The sequence below is a fragment of the Jatropha curcas genome, chromosome 8 (assembly GCF_041381405.1).
Source record: "Jatropha curcas cultivar XTBG-Jc1 chromosome 8, XTBG_Jcur_1.0, whole genome shotgun sequence".
Lineage (NCBI taxonomy): Eukaryota > Viridiplantae > Streptophyta > Magnoliopsida > Malpighiales > Euphorbiaceae > Jatropha > Jatropha curcas.
Window position 1 is genome coordinate 9,437,889 of NC_143158.1, and position 16,908 is coordinate 9,454,796.

Below are 16,908 nucleotides of genomic sequence, written 5' to 3' on the forward strand. Positions count from 1 at the left end.
AGTGCAGTAACCTGATTAATATCAGTCAGCCTTGCTTCATACTCTTCAACAGTCCATTCGTCCTCTGTCCCTGACAACCTCCCTAGTTCTGCTTCTACCAACATATTTTTTGAGTGAGCCAAGGAGGTTATGTATTTTGTGAAATATATATTATCCTTGAAAAGAAGATGTGAACCATCTGCCATGACTGAATCGAATCCCTGCCATGTTAGATTTGAGAATTATCAAACAGTAACAAATTAATACTCTATTGAACCAGAGTATATATTACATTCAATCAGAGTGAACAATTGTACTTTCACTATATTCCATGAAGAATTCAGATTATAACTAACTACAAGGAACTAGACAGATTCTGCTTAGAATCAGCTATACTAATTCCTATAATCAAGATATTAATTTCTTAAAGTGGATGCCAGATCCACTGTTCACAGAAGAAGTGAATTTTCCTATTTTGACAATTCTTCCCCTATAATCAAATGCTTCCCGATATATTGCTCCCATAAACAGTTGTCAATTTTTATTTGTTTTCTCTATTCTTTCTATATATGTCCATATAATGAGTTAACAATCCAGCCCACAAATAATAATCCAACAAATTGAAGGCTGAAACTTACATGAACTGAGAGTAATACTACAAGCAATAGTCACATGACTAATTTCATTTATTATTTTTTGTTGGATTCCAACACTACAAGCAATAGCTCCTTTCAAACAAGAACATTGTGAATTTGATAAGTTCTCAATAAACATTTTATAATATTTTTTTTCATTCCAATTTTCAGAATTCTGCCAACTCCACAAAGTTTTTGTGAATTCATACAATTTTTTTGTCACCGTATATGCGCCTTTTGATGCATGTGGTTCAACAATAGGGTAGAGCTAGGACAGTTATTGTATGAGGTCTACCCAATGCTAGACTAGATAGTATCCATATATTCTCTCAACAACACAAATTCAAGGATTTTTTTAAAAATATTTATACATACTAAAATGTATCAGATTTATTATTCCAAAAACAATATTTTGAGAATTTTTCCCACAAAACCTCTTTTGATTTTTTCACTTCTTATAATGCTATAATAGATTCATAGTCTATTATCATATCAAAAGGTCATTTCCTGAATTATGAACTTAACTTGAATAAATGTTATATATGTTGTCTTGTATAGTTGATAGTTGTGAGTGTTAGTAGTCTATTCTTAAGTGTAAAGGGTAGTTTAGGTATTTCATATAGTCCTTATGTATAAATAGCATCGTAACTATGTCTTACAAGAGATTGAATGAAAGATTTTCACTTTTCACACATATGCAAGAATATATATTTATATATTGACTCAGAACCAAAAAAAAAAAAAAAAAAATGTAATAGCAAAACCACAACGAAGTGCGGATATAATTTAGCTTGTATTACATTAACAGAGATAAAAGAGTAAAGAGTTACCAATTATATAATCATTTCTTTTGTTGGAAACCAAGATGCACACTTACCATGTCAAGAGCTCCCACCAGTTCTTGCTTCGAAGCTCCATGATCAAAGTGAACAGTAATGGGAACCTGCCATGCATGTTTACACATGATACTGTCTTATATGTATGTATAACACAAAACCAACACATCAACTCAAGTAAACTTTACAACCAGAGCATGCTAAACACCATCATTCTGTTATAATCCTGGATAAGCAGGATCTACAAAAGAAAATCTGAAGTCTCTTACTCTTCTGCATGTATGCATTAATTGATTGCGTCCAAGATTTTTGCGTTTGCAATGTCTAGGTGGTAAGTTCCTAACACTATTTTAGTATTGTACTTAGAACTTGCCAAACTAGCTTCACCTATATCTCCTCATAACTGAGTCCTACAGTTTGCTTATAGCTGAAATGGCTTTAAACTACACAATCCATGTCACACGTACTATAAATTGAAATATGCAGGCTATGGACGACTAAACCCTAATTATGCTGTCTTAACTTTCTTTCTTCTTAAATCCTTTACATTTTTTCTGAAAGATATGAAGTGTCACTTACAGTGGCCTGTTCAGCAGCAGAGACACAAGCAGCAACCAAGGGAATTCCTCCTTGCTTCAAGGCACTAGGGTGTATCTGTGAAAAGAACATATAGCATTTATTAATTCACTGACAAGCACCTGAAAGTCATATCTGCATCCTCACATTATTAGGATCCTAAAACAATATGTCAATGCAAGTCTTGGGCACATTTAATAGCTCAAATAATTTTCACTCTTGTTCTAACCTGTATAATAGCAGGACTATTTTCTTCCTCTGCTGCAGCAACGACAGCTTCAGCTCCTTCCATATTATAAACGTTAAATGCTCCGATGGCATATCCACCATTCTCTGCATTCTTTTAACAGAAATAAATTATCATCTGAAGTAGCAAACTATTAAAACAACTAGGTTAATAGTCCTTACAAGCAAAAGATCTTTTGTTGATGAGAGTCTAGAAGGACGAGCCCAAGATTTCACTACTTGAGCCAATGCTTTACTGTCACCAACATTACCTGTAGAAAGAGCTATAGAAGTTAGACATCCAATTTTCCATTTTATGTAAATAAAGGAAGGTTCTAAAAATAATATAAGAATTCATTTACCTGGGAAAACAATGTAAGGAACTTTTGGATGCCTACTTTCAGGACCAAGCAACCACAAAGGAACACCAGCCAGAGCTTGTCCTACTACTTTGGCACATTTTGCTTCTAGAGCTTTTGTGGCAAGGTCTGACGAGGTGATTCCACCCTAAAACAACAGGACATATTAGTTGGTAGGCGTTAACTGACTTGGTGAAGTATCTCAATATTTTGACCAAGGGCTTGATATCAAATATTACCATTGAAGTTTGAGGCATTAAAAGTAGGAAAGGTTACCCCACAACACAGAAACAATTAGTTTTACGTTTATATCTTGTTTATTCATGGTGGCCAACAGAAAAAGAAATCTAACACATGTTGGGTGTTCTTTTCTAAAGCTAGAGATGCAGTTTGAATGGGCTTATAAACAAGAGAGGAAATTCGCAGCAAAGTAATGGATATTTATTTCAATGAAATCAGCATTTTCCAAAATTAAAAGGAAAAAGAGAGAAAAAAAAAGATGATCCAAAATAATGCTGAAGATAAATCTAGCACAAGCTGTGCAACTTGCATTGCACGTGTTACAAGAAAATTTTTCAATAAGAAGTTTCCAATATCTGCAAATGGGTTCCATTGGTACATCATATGGTTCAGAAATCTGAAGTTTTTATTCTATATATGAACATGCTATTGTTAGTATCTTCAAATACATTTCTTTCTCAATTTCAAGATTCTTGAGCACATTTGGGGTGGTAGAAAACTATATCAGATCATTTGTCTATGCAAACTTGTGCAAAGTGATGTGAACATAGTTGTTCATCTAAAATCCAATGACTCACTTTTGTCACATTAAACTAGATGATAAATAAGTTTCCTATGGCATTAAAGCTTGTGAATATTTGGAACATCTCTTCTGCTACCTATTGTTACTAAAATAGGAAAGGAATTAATGTGACTCACAAGTCATAAACTTGTGAGCCTATAATTCATGCAATTACATTTACATGGCTTTTTAAGACAGTGTTTCTGCTATAGTGACAAAGAGAGAAGGAAAATTATGGTACATTTTGAGTTTGTAAAAACTCTATTAACCATTTGAGTATCAATTGCCAATATAGAAGACAACTTTTTATGATTGATAAGAAGAATCTTTTTCATTCACAATCTGAAAAATAAATGGTTAAAACTATAAAACTAACATTTCCATTCTCAAGATCCATCAAGATCCATTGGCAGATTTGTTATGTAAATGGCTGTGATGCTTCCTCTGGAGATTGATTTCTGGTGGAAGGTTATCAAGTGCTATAGATTACAATAGAATTGATAGAATGCTATGGAAGAGTAATATTACTAGTTAAAGCCCCTGCAAACTCCCATCCTATATATTGTGTACTTTTTCTGCCTTTGTTAAATATGAAGTTGTGTTAGGTCCGGTATTTGTTTTTCTCATCCCATTCTTCGTCCTTAGAGTTTCTTGTTTGCAAAATACATGTCTCACAATTGTTTGCTTAAAGGAACAAGGATCCATCTTGGAGTTTTTTACTTCTTCATAAATGTGTTAATCATAGGGAAATGACATAGGTTCCTCTGTTGCTTGTTTAGTTGGATTTCTTTCGGCTGGTTTCTAGAGAAGATTGAAGGAAGTCTTTGATAAATCTTTCTATTCACAGTTTATATGTCCTTCCAAGACCATTCAATTTTGTTTGGGACAACGTCCCCCACCACCAAGGTAGAGGATGAATATGACAGTTCAATAGTCTGAAATGCATAAATGTGAAAAAGTATACTAATTACTCCATTGAAAATGAGAAAAATAAGAGAGAGAATTAAAGAACCAAAAGCTGGTCTGTCAAAAATTTGGTCATTTAAATAAATTTAAATACCTTTGCCAGAATGTACCGAGGTCTTGTTGATATCCGCCGCACAATTTCTACCAGTGCAGAGCTCACTTTAAAATTGATTTCCAAACTCTCAGAAGGAGCTACAGAAAGAAAATTAAATAAATAAGAGAAGGGATATTAGATGAAAGACGTTGGAGAATGATTTTTCTTCCTCCATTTTTTTTTTTGGCTCTCTGCCTCTTTTATTAATAGTAAAGACAATCAAGAGGTCTTCTGACCAAATGGTGCTCATAAGAATCTGGTATTCAGTTCAAACATTCACATAAAAGGAGGGCAGTAATTGTCATTTATATTAAACCATTGGTGAATCACCAACGATGCAAAAACTAAATAAAGAAAAGAAAATAGCACTAACATTTTCCAGTGATGAGTTCACGACTGGTCATTATTAACGTGTCCTTGCAAACTCCAAGGAAAATATCTGCCAATTCAGCTGCTCTATTAATTTCCTCATCCCTCTCTTCTAAAGACTTCATGGAAAGTTTATCAACAGAAACCTGTTCATAAAAAAAAAAAAAAAACTTGAACTTCTTACCTAAAAATAAATATGAACAGAACTCTGCTACGGAATTGAAGCATCTCAAATACAACAATGTTTGTCACATGTTTTTTAAAGGAAAGAGGGGAAAAAAATCTAAAATCAAGCCTATAGAAAGACATCATGCATCTGGATTACCTCAATGGTTCTTAAGACCTTGCCACATTGTATTTTAAGTTCTTCAACCTGTGAATTACAGACATAAGTATGAATCTGTGGTCCATGTCATCATCAGTGGGCTAAAATATAAACAAGGAAACCAGAGACCACTAATTGAACCTGTTTAGTAGTTTTTGGAACATAGGATCCCACAACTATGAGTCCACCACTTTTGTCTTTGTTTATTCCTAGATCTTTAGGCAGTATTGGAGCTTTGGGAATAATTCCAATTCGAGCAGAAACAAAGCTAGCAGCAGTGCGGCATAAGAAGGACTTGCCCTTCAATTCTGCCTGCTTAATAAACAAAACCTCATAAAAATTTCATTATCAAATTTAAACCGGAAATACAAAAAATTAACTTCACTAAAAAATCCAGAATTTTAGCAAATTTTGCCTGGATCATTCCAGCTGCAAATACAGCCATGTCTCTTTCACTCGCTGCATTGACTATACAAGTCGACCCCTGTTTCAGGCAAAAAACACAAAAGCCATGTCAATGAACAATTCATCCAGACCATAAACTCTTGGGGGCATTCCAGCCTACAGATTCAAAAAGACGGAATCATTTCTACTTAATTGATTTGGATTAAACCACTAATAACTATTTAATACATTATTGATTCAGAATAATCCACATGGAAAGCAGTTGAGACGTTGGGGATTTGTCTTTGCTGAAAGAGGAAAATTCAAAAGCAGATGAAAGAACAATGTTTTACTTTAGTTATCAAGCAAAAAAACAAAAAGATATCGGTTTTTGTTCCCAAAAATTTTTTAGGATATCCAGTTAATTAATCATTTGTACCTTCTGCAAGTTGCAAAGAAGCTCACAAACAGCATTTGGCCCGCCTTTCCTTAGAAGTTGGATAGATATAGACGTAACAGTATTAGCTGGGACACGACCTTGAGTTTTCTCCTCCACCCACTAAAAGTCCAGAGAGAGTTGCAAAATTACCATAAAAAACTAACTTCTTTTCAATGAGATAGCAATGAAAAAATGGTAGACCTCTCGCAGGTTGGAGGACTTGTAGCCAAAAGCAGCATCTTTTGCAAACTCTGTCTCTCCAGCAGGGACAAGCCTATAGATACAGTGGTTTGCATGTTAAACGCAACACACATCTAACCAAGATAATTATGATTGAAAAAAAGCAGAGGCGAATACCAATCAGAATCTGCAACATAGTGCACATCTTCAATAGTGTAACGGCCTCCTTGAAGAAAAAAGGGGCAAATGATCCATGCATCCATTTCACCAAGTACAGAAATAGCTGCATCTGCTTCCTACATAAATCATACATCCTCATGCCATGCTTTGGTAAAGAAATAACCTTACAAAAGTGGTGTATATAATTATGGTAACCACTAAGAAGCCTCTGTGCTTACCTCAGGAAAGTGACCTCTTAATGTGGAATCACCTCTCAAAACTACCGTATAGTCTACATTCTCAACAGATTTAGCAGCTTTACTTAGGTTTCTGCAGATATCTTTTATCAGTTCACTGGCCTGTAACAATTAATTGGTCTCATAAGTATAAGTTCTTTTACGCTCCAGCAAATATTGCGTTCTAAATAAGAAATACTCATTTTACTGAAAAGAACAAGCTTAAGGAATTCAATAATGTTCATAGCTGTAGAAAGCTATTTACCTTCTCGGAACTCAGTGACCTGGAGTTAGTCAAAATGAAAAAGCATACAGTTTTTTTCTTGAATTCCTTAACTAGTGACTCAACACTCCTGAAATGAACAAAATATAATTACTTTAATAATTTAAAAATATTAGAAGTTGAAAGGGTAAAGGTGAATTGGGTAAATGGTTAAAACCCATGAAATGAAAATGTATGATGTGGGCTAACTAATGCTAAAAAGTTAGTACTAACCAATTAGCTAGCTAGCTTAGGCCAAGCAATGCTAAAAGATTTAGTACTAACCAATTAACTAGTTAGCTTGCCACTCTTACATGCCCTTTGTGGATTTGATATTTAGATGTAGGATTCTTAACAAAAAATATTCAAAAGGGCTGTTTGCTCTATGTATGAAGGTAACAATGCTTCACAAGTTGGGGATTTAAGGACCAGATATGTAAGAATAATAATAACAAAAATATTATATATCACTTACATAATTAATATTACTTCTAGCGTCAATGTAGATAAGGCAGAAAATTAAGCAATATTTTAATGAAATTAAAAAAAAAAAAAAATAAAGCATTGTGTGAAGTGCAGGTTTACATGCTAGTATAAAATTACGCAAAAGCTTAGAAATACTTATTCATCACTATGTCAAAGTCTCAAATGCCTTTTTTCTTTTTGGTATATAAGAAAATAAAATGTAAATTAAGTAATTAATTATTATTAAATATCAATCAATAAATACATCAAGTTTTCTAATTTCTCAACCTACATTTTGTTTTATATCCTGAAAAATTTAAAGCTAAAGCTAAGCAATGAATTTCTTAACTTTTATTTACCAGTTGAGAATTAATAATTATAAAGATAAAGATAATAGTTAATATTGTTAATATGCATTGAAGTTTAAATTATTGTACTTTACCATTCAATCGTCTTTAAACTTAATATTGAATATTGTTAGTATGCATTGAAACTTAAATCATTGTACTTTACCATTTCATAGTTTTGGTAATTTATTTTTTCATAGTTATGTTTCTATGTTTAATCTCTTCTACTAATGAGTTTTGGCCTTGGTACTGTACTCTATGATGTGTCATTCAAACATAACATAAAAATTCTACATAAATCCTTCAACTCTTCAATATCTCATTTACCTTTCTATTTATCTCTTTGATGTCAAATTGCATTTTTGGATTCTCTCTCTCTCTCTCTCTCTCTTCATTCTCTTGAATGGTCAGAGCACAACCAATTGACTCAAATTTGAACTTATAAGCTCAACGTATACTCGACTTAAGTTAGAGGATGAAACATCAAATCTCTAAGGTCCTTCGCTCTGAGTTCAAGTGTGTCGTATATGAATCTAATCATTCCTTTACTTTTTCCATTTTTCTTTCCAGTTTTGAAACTTAATTGGGAGCATGACAATTTAAAAATTTTGAAATCTTTTATCTTGAAATATGTTGACACTGTGGAGATATTTCAATAAAATAAAATACTGTGAAAGCAGGTTTAATATTTAACCATAGAAAATCATGCTTTCAAAATTTAAATGTATCATAGTTAGATTATATTATATCATTTAAACACTCTATTTTGCAAAGCAGTTTTGTAGCATAGAGGAACAAACTTACCATTCTGTTAATACTTCAGTATCATGAACAGTTTGAGTTCCAGTTGGGTCGTCATCCAGAACCACCAATGTCTTTGAATTGCTCTTATTCAGTCGACATATATCATCAATGGGATCTAGGGGCCACTCAGGGGGAAGAGATCTCAGCACAGTTTCTTTCACAAGAAGAGGAAGTTTTCCTTCAACTTTAACACCCGTGAGAGTCTCATAAAACTGTGGATTGGAATTTTTTTTTTATTGCGATAGCTCTCAAATCTCAATGACCGATAGTAAATTTGCATAATCTGCAACTTTTATGTGAATAATTTTGTATACCTTAACCACACCAGCATCATCTTGACGACCCCAACCAGCAGCAGAACCTGATCAATAGTGAAGGTCAAGTGTTATCTTTATGCAAACTCAAAGACATAATAACCACTGTCTAAAAACACATTAAGTGCAACTAAAATGCTACTTCGTCTTGTATTCAAGACAACAGATTATCAGTGATGATCATAAAAGTGATTACAAATATAAAGGGTACCATACCTGCCAGGAATAGTTGGTGTGCAACAGTTGAAAGATGAAGTGGCACTTTTCGAGATGAGCATTCATGAGAAACAATGCCCTACAAATGTTTAGAACAGCTACTTTAAAACCTTAGGAATTATTTAAAAAAATTTTCTGTTTCCACATTACTCCAGATTAAAGAAGTCAAACCAGATCCTTCACAAAGATATCAAGTGCAGAATATGGGGTATAGTCATTGTCCAACATGTGAGGAACACGATTCTCAAACATCCTGCAATAACAATGTTAGCTTAGATTAGAAATAAACTTCAAAGCTGCTAAAATATTTTTGCAATAGGTTTGCTTATATTGGCTTTTGATAATGTTCTTACAATTGCTTCAAAATAAATTTTTTTTCTCCTCTTACTCTTTTTCTCCAAATTTTCTAAAATGTTCATTAGTGAACATGTGTGTGTGTACATGGACAAATTACAAAATCATAGGAGAAATTTTTGTGAACTGGCAGAGAGATAATTAGCATTATACCAATATTCACTGAAGTTTATAGATTTGAAAATTCTTCAGAAGGCTCTTTCTTTTCTCAATTAAAAGAGAGGGAAAAAGTATAAACAAACAAAGCAACAAGAAAACAAATCAACTACAGAAAAGATTTACCATGTACACCTTAGTTTCCTTGACAGTTCGCAATTCTTAAATTACCCCCAACCCAACCTCTCCTCCTCTCTTTTGCTCTCACTTCTTCACATTTTGTTTAGCAGGATGGTATTTCTTTTCATCGTTATAACCAAAGACAATATCTATGAGCCATTTCTCATAAAGAGTCGAATGAAACTAACATAGGATCAAATCAATGCAGATGATTTCTCATACTTGACTCAATCACGGAGAGTGTGTATATATATATATATATATCAATCAGATGGAGAGAAAAAGAAGAATTATTGCGTGCACAATACGAACCAGGATGTTCCTTCACTGTTCACTATGAAATCAAACAAGATCCTTGTATTGAGACCTAATCGAGCTCCAAATGCCATTGCCTCAGCTGCTGAAGCTATATGAACTCCAGCAAGTAACTGATTAACCATCTTCACACCACTGAAAATGATCGAGAGAATAAGATAAGGTCCTTCACCTCCAAGAATTTGGAAAACTGAATGCTTCCTAAATATATTAATAAAACTATATATAATTCATATGTCCGTGAATTAATGCTGAAATACCTTCCAGCTCCACAACCTCCCTTGATGACATATAGCTTCTCGCTTAATGCTGTTCACAATTAAGAGCCAAGCATAAATAGCTATCTAAATTTCAGAAAATTGTTTGACAGAAAATGGATTATGTGCAACATGTTTATTACCTGCAAGCACTGCACCAGTATGTATAAGAGCTTCGTCATCACCAGAAGCCATTATCTGAACAGAAATATTGAATCTATGTTAGGATCAATAAAGGAAAACCTATCTAATTTGTCAAACCAAAAGTGTTAATTTCAGACCGTAAGTGTTCCATCCGAGGCCCTCTTGACACCACCAGAAACAGGAGCATCCACCAATTTCAAATTTTTTCCTTCATCTATGACATTTGTAGGTTGATAATTAAACTATTGGAGTAGAACTTATAAACCAGGTATTGGAAAAATCATAAATGCTACCATTTAAAACATATCAAATAAACAAGATGAAACCACAAGGTCTCCCGCCGATTTGTGTCATCAGTATCTAGCTAATTAAAGATATTAAAAGATAATAACCTTAAAATATAATTATTAAACATACAGAAGCTCTTCTAAATGGTTTCTGTTAACTAAGCAAATTCATCAAAAACCAAGGGGCAAAATTAAGTATAAGACATATGGGAAGACCACCTTGGACCAAGAAAGAAAATGAGAGAGAATTAAGAAGCGAGTCAGTAAAAACTAAAAAGGGAAAAAGAGAAGAGCCTGAGTAATCTTCACCGATGAGCATGCATAACAAGCTTGTACTCTGGTTTTATTATCAAGTAATGAAGCCAAAGCTTTCAGAACATCATTTCAGCAAATATAAGGGAAATAGAGAGATGAAAAATTTAGAAAGCATTCATTTAGTTGAATATTTTGCGGATATTATAGAGAAATTGATTTATATTACTATTGAGTTGGTTAATATTTTTAAGATATATGATTTAAGTGAGTATGTGTGTGTGTATATATATATGTTCCTTTTTAATCTGACATTAAATAATTGATTTTCATTTTATATTCAGATAAGTACTGATTTCAAACAAAAAAAAAGTTAGAGATATTTTAATATCTATTTTTTGATCTAATTTACTAAATAATTGATATAGTAAATATATTATGAAACTTTAATTTGATTGTTGTATAAATGTTGTAAGGACTAGTTTTAAATAGAGTTTGGTTAGGAGTTAGATTCCTAATAGGTTTATAGTATCCTGTATATGTATATATGTGTCCCTATTGATGAAAATAATACAACAATAATTTTTCACATTAAATTACATGGTATCAGAGCCCAGGGGGCTCGTTAGGTTTTTTTTTCTCTGCTCTTTTGCATTGAAACTACAGGCAGAGGGTGTTTTTTGGTGACTGCCAGTCTAGGTCACCTAAATAGGCTGGTGTTTTTGTCTCACTGCCACCCAAGGAAGAAGGGCAGGCTGCCGATTGGCTCTCCCTCAAATCCGGTCACCGGAATCCTCGCGAGTGGACTTCATGCGCCACTCATACTTTCCGCTCCTCTTCACACCCCGGCACGTGTGGGTGCGTCCGGCCATCTCCTTTCACCGGCTCTCAGTTTCCGGCATCGATTCTGCCACTACAGTGCAACCCAGTGTGTTGCGTCGGCCCTCTTTGACTTTTGTGGTGTTTTTTGTGCTGCACCTTTGCTGCTGCCTTGCCGGATACAATCTGAATTTGTGAATTTATATTGTGTTGCTGCCTATTTGCTATTCTACTATCAAGTTACCAAGAATCGTAGTTTTCCTTTGCTGTGCTACATTTGTTTTTGAGCGTTTAATCACAAATCATGACGACTACTCCACCGGAGACTTCCGAATCGAAACCTGTCATCACTGATGTGGCGCCATTACTGAATAAAATAACGGAACACAAACTTACTGGCTCCAATTTTCTAGCATGGAGTAAAACAGTTCTTATATATTTTCGGAGTTTGGATAAGGATGACCACTTGACCAATGATCCGCCTGAAGGAGATGCTAGGCAAATCTGGCTTAGAGAGGATGCTCGATTATTTTTACAGCTTCGAAATTCAATTGACAGTGAGGTAATTGGTTTAATTAATCATTGTGAGTTTGTTAAGGAACTGATGGATTATCTTGAATTTTTGTACTCAGGAAAAGGTAATCTATCTCATATGTATGAGGTCTGCAAAGGATTTTATCGAGCCGACCAGCAAGATAAGCCCCTCACAGCTTATTTCATGGAATTTAAGAAGATTTACGAGAAACTTAACGTTTTATTGCCATTTAGCCCGATATTAAGGTTCAACAGACTCAGCGAGAACAAATGGATGTAATGAGTTTTCTTGCAGGTCTTGCTCCGGCTTTTGAAACTGCCAAATCACAGGTTCTTTCAAGTAGTGACGTTACCTCTCTTCAGGAGGCTTTCGCTAGATTACTACGTACTGAAGGTTCTCATACCCCTTCCCCTTATGATAATGGTGCCCTTGTGAGTCGTAATCAGATCGTTAGACAGCTAGGAAACAGAGGAAGAGGAGGAAATAACCATAGTAATGGACCAATTAATCGGGAGGCAAGCATTCTTATCTGCCGTTATTGCCATGAACCTGGTCACACTAACGGTATTGTAAGAAACTGATAAATAAGCCCCCAAGGGTAAATATGGCTACTCAAGATTCTGCAATTACTTATTCTGAGAACACTGTAACAATTTCTGCTGCGGAGTATGCTGAGCTCTCTAGATACCGTTCTTCTAAGTCTACTGATTCCTTAATTGCTGCTGCTGCCAATTCAGGTACTCCTACTACATGTCTTATGTCTACCTCATCCGAGTGGGTCATTGATTCTAGTTGCACAGATCATATGACAGGTAACCCTAGTCTCTTATCCTCAGTAAAAGAACCTGAACAATTTAATCATCATGTTACTCTAGCTGATGGGTCCACATCTTCTGTCAAGTGTATTGGCACCGCCAATCCCATCCCATCTCTTCCGTTGTCTTCTGTTTTTTGTTTGCCTCATTTTTCGTTCAATCTATTATTTGTTAGCAAAATTACTCGTCTACTGAATTGTTGTGTTAAATTTTATCCTACCTATTGTGTGTTTCAGGATCTTTTGACGAAGCGGATTATTGGTAGAGGACGTGAGTCTGGTGGCCTTTATCTTCTAGATGAACAAGTTTTGTCATCTCTAGCTTGTGTTGGTGCTCTCTCTCTTCTTGAGGTTCATTGTCGTTTGGGTCATCCTTAATTGACTACTTTAAAGAAGTTTTGTCCGCAGTTTCAGTCTTTATCGATTTTAAAATGTGAATCTTGTCAATTTGCCAAACATCATCGTTTACCTTTAGTTCCTCGAGTCAATAAACTGGTTTCATCCCCTTTTGAGTTAGTTCATTCTGATGTTTGGGGTCCATGTCCTGTTATTTCTAAAACTGGCTTTCGATATCTCGTAACTTTTATGGATGATTATGCTCGTGTTACTTGGTTATTTTTAATGAAAACTCGTTCTGAGATATTCTCTATTTTCTGTTCCTTTTGTGCTGAGATTAAAACTCAATTTAATACCTCTGTCCGCACATTGCAAAGTGACAATGCTGAAGAATATCTATCTAGTTCCTTCCAATCTTATATGTCGCAGAATGGTATTCTTCATCAAACATCTTGTGTTGATACTCCTCAAAATGGGGTTGCAGAAAGGAAAAATCGACATCTTCTTGAGATTGCTAGGGCAGCACTCCTATTTCAAATGAAGGTCCCTAAACATTTTTGGGCGGATGCCGTCTCTACTGCATGTTTTTTTATTAATCGCATGCCTTCTTCTGTGCTTAATAGTGCAATTCCTTATAGCGTCTTGTTTCCTTCTAAACTTTTATTCCTTATTGAGCCTCATATTTTTGGTTGTACTTGTTTTGTTCGTGATGTTCGTCCACAGATTTCCAAATTAGATCCAAAATCCATTTGTTGTATTTTCCTTGGGTATTCTCAGCATCAAAAGAGATATCGTTATTTCTCTCTTGATCTTGACCGTTCTCTTATTTCTGTCAATGTCACATTTTTTGAGAGTACTCCATTTTTTCCTTCTCATATATATAAGAGTGAGGGGGAGGATGATGAGCTTTTAATCTACTCTATCCAACAATTTCCTAACTCTCCTGCTCCTATTCCTGTTCCTGAACTTGCACCTGCTCCTGTTACAGCGTCTGCTCCTCCTATTCCCCCTCCTGCACCAGCATCTGTCTGCCCTCATTTTGAACAGCTTTATTCCACGAGACCCAGTCACTTCCCCTATCTACCACTTCAACAGAAGATCCGGTTCCCTCCACTCAACCTGAGCCTGTGCCATCCACTCCTCAGTCAGACCTTGACCTTTCCATTGTTCTTCGAAAAGGTAAACGCAAGTGTACCCATCCTATTTCTTCTTTTGTTAGTTATGATCATCTTTCTCCTTCATCTCGTTGTTTTGTAAGTAACCTAGACTCTATCTCTATCCCTAAAACTGTTGTTCAAGCTTTGTCCCATCCTGGTTGGTGTGCAGCAATGAAAGAGGAGATGGCTACCTTATATACTAATGGTACTTGGGATCTTGTGCCTCTCCCAGCAGGTAAGAAAACTATTGTTTGTAAATGGTTTTTCATAGTTAAAATGAATCCTGATGGATCTGTTGCCCGTCTCAAGGCTCGATTAGTTGCTAAAGGCTATTCTCGGATTTATGGCCTTGATTACTCTGATACTTTTTCTCCTGTAGCCAAATTGTCTTCTGTCTGTTTGTTTGTTTATTTCTTTAGCAGCTACTTTTGATTGGACTTTACATCAGCTGGATGTTAAGAATGCCTTTCTTCATGGGGATCTTCAGGAGGAAGTTTACATAGAGCAACCACCAGGCTTTATTGCTCAGGAGGAGTTGGGTAAAGTGTGTGAACTTCGAAAATCTCTTTATGGCCTAAAACAGAGTCCTCGAGCTTGGTTTGGTAGATTTTGCAATGTGGTTCACCAATTTGGCATGTAGAAGAGTACTTCTGATCATTCTGTATTTTTCAGAAGTACTAAGACTAGTTTGATTCTACTTGTGGTTTATGTTGATGACATTGTTATTACAGGGAGTGATTCTGCAGGCATTGCATCACTCAAGTCATTCCTCCAGACTCAGTTCCAGACAAAAGACTTAGGATTGTTGAAGTATTTTTTGGGTATAGAAGTATCTTGGTGTAAGAGAGGCATCTTCTTATCTCAAAGGAAGTATGTCCTTGAATTACTAAAGTAAACTGGAAAGTTGGGTGCCAAGCCATGCAGTGCTCCAATGACTCCTAATTTGCAACTTTCAATTGGTGGTAAGCTATTTGATGATCTTGAGATGTATAAAAGATTGGTAGGCAAATTGAATTATCTTACGGTAACAAGTCCAGATATTGCTTACTCTGTGAGCGTCTTAAGCCAGTTTATGTCTTCTCCTACTGTTATTCATTGGGAAGCTTAGGACAAATTTTGTGCTCGTTGAAAGGTAATCCAGGTCGTGGCCTCCTTTACAGTAATCATGGGCATTTGGACATTGAGTGTTTTTCGGATGCGGATTGGGCAGGTTCGAAGGTTGATAGAAGATTAACTTCAGGATATTGTGTCTTTGTGGGTGGAAACTTGATATCGTGGAGGAGCAAGAAACAAAATATAGTCTCACGATCGAGTGCTGAATTAAAATATCGAGATGGCGCAATCTGCTTGTGAAATAATTTGGATTCGTCAATTGTTAGAGGAAATTGGCTTCAAGTCGTCCTTGCCTGCAAAGTTATGGTGTGATAATCAAGTTGCTCTTCACATTGCATCAAATCCAGTATTCCATAAACGAACAAAACATATTGAGATTGATTTTCATTTCATTCGTGAAAGATACAACAAGGTGTTATCTCTACAGGGCACGTTAAAACAAGTGAACAGTTAAGAGATTTCTTTACAAAAGCTCTAAATGGACCTCAGGTTAACTATCTTTGTAACAAGTTGGGCATGATTAACATCTATGCTCCAACTTGAGGGGGAGTGTTAAGGACTAGTTGTAAATAGAATTCAGTTAGGAGTTAGATTCCTAAGAGGTTTATAGCATCCTGTATATGTATATATATGTGTCCCTATTGATGAAAATAATACAACAATAATTTTCCACATTAAATTACAAATGTTAAATGGAGTAAATCACATTCCAAAATAATAAACGCGACTTTTGATCAACATTTTATTCTTAATATTTTTAGTTTGTTGTCATCATATTTCATATTTTTCCCATATTGCAATTCATAATTATAAAATGATATCACTTAATTTATTATTTTAAGCTTTAATTAAAAAACAAATAATTATATATTTTTTTAGCAATTATTATTTAAAAATAAATTGATTTAACCACGGCATAGAACGGGCCAAGAAATGTATTTGTCCATTTATTTGTATTTATATATATGTATATATGTATAGTATTAATGAATTCATTAACTATCTAGAGAGCTTCACTGAATCTTTAATTATTGTAAGTTAATATGATAGCAGAAAATGTAAAAAGTGTTGGGATAAAGAATGGGTGATGCACAAATTTATAAATATGCAGCACAACCTAAAAGAATAGCGTTCATAATGTTCTCTACCAGTTAGAATTATCATGAACGAAGTCAAGAAATGTGAACTGATGATATTAGAAATACTTTCTTTAAAAAAAATCAATTTTCTAACAAAATTTTATTCAAAATTACATTCGTTAATAAATAACATTTATC

At 34.6% G+C, this 16,908-nt stretch overlaps 1 protein-coding gene across 2 annotated transcripts in view; it reads right to left on the minus strand.

The window, feature by feature from the left end:
- LOC105645311 (ketose-bisphosphate aldolase class-II family protein) overlaps nt 1-16,908 on the minus strand; it is a 40,890-nt gene that overhangs the window by 1,295 nt on the left and 22,687 nt on the right. Inside the window, exons 16-39 of one of the 2 annotated variants that reach the window (XM_012230882.4) lie at nt 10,456-10,532; nt 10,318-10,372; nt 10,178-10,226; nt 9,915-10,052; nt 9,144-9,225; nt 8,973-9,051; nt 8,757-8,803; nt 8,443-8,654; nt 6,830-6,917; nt 6,568-6,687; nt 6,347-6,465; nt 6,191-6,263; nt 5,990-6,109; nt 5,582-5,650; nt 5,308-5,478; nt 5,167-5,214; nt 4,846-4,987; nt 4,473-4,570; nt 2,614-2,758; nt 2,435-2,523; nt 2,256-2,366; nt 2,030-2,104; nt 1,492-1,557; nt 12-200 (exon numbers count right to left, since the gene is read on the minus strand). In XM_012230882.4, coding sequence (XP_012086272.1) covers nt 12-200; nt 1,492-1,557; nt 2,030-2,104; nt 2,256-2,366; nt 2,435-2,523; nt 2,614-2,758; nt 4,473-4,570; nt 4,846-4,987; nt 5,167-5,214; nt 5,308-5,478; nt 5,582-5,650; nt 5,990-6,109; nt 6,191-6,263; nt 6,347-6,465; nt 6,568-6,687; nt 6,830-6,917; nt 8,443-8,654; nt 8,757-8,803; nt 8,973-9,051; nt 9,144-9,225; nt 9,915-10,052; nt 10,178-10,226; nt 10,318-10,372; nt 10,456-10,532 — 2,462 coding nt within the window. Of the gene's footprint in view, nt 1-11; nt 201-1,491; nt 1,558-2,029; nt 2,105-2,255; nt 2,367-2,434; nt 2,524-2,613; nt 2,759-4,472; nt 4,571-4,845; nt 4,988-5,166; nt 5,215-5,307; nt 5,479-5,581; nt 5,651-5,989; nt 6,110-6,190; nt 6,264-6,346; nt 6,466-6,567; nt 6,688-6,829; nt 6,918-8,442; nt 8,655-8,756; nt 8,804-8,972; nt 9,052-9,143; nt 9,226-9,914; nt 10,053-10,177; nt 10,227-10,317; nt 10,373-10,455; nt 10,533-16,908 lie in introns of those variants that run through there. The other variant, XR_002285664.3, reaches the window with a different exon arrangement.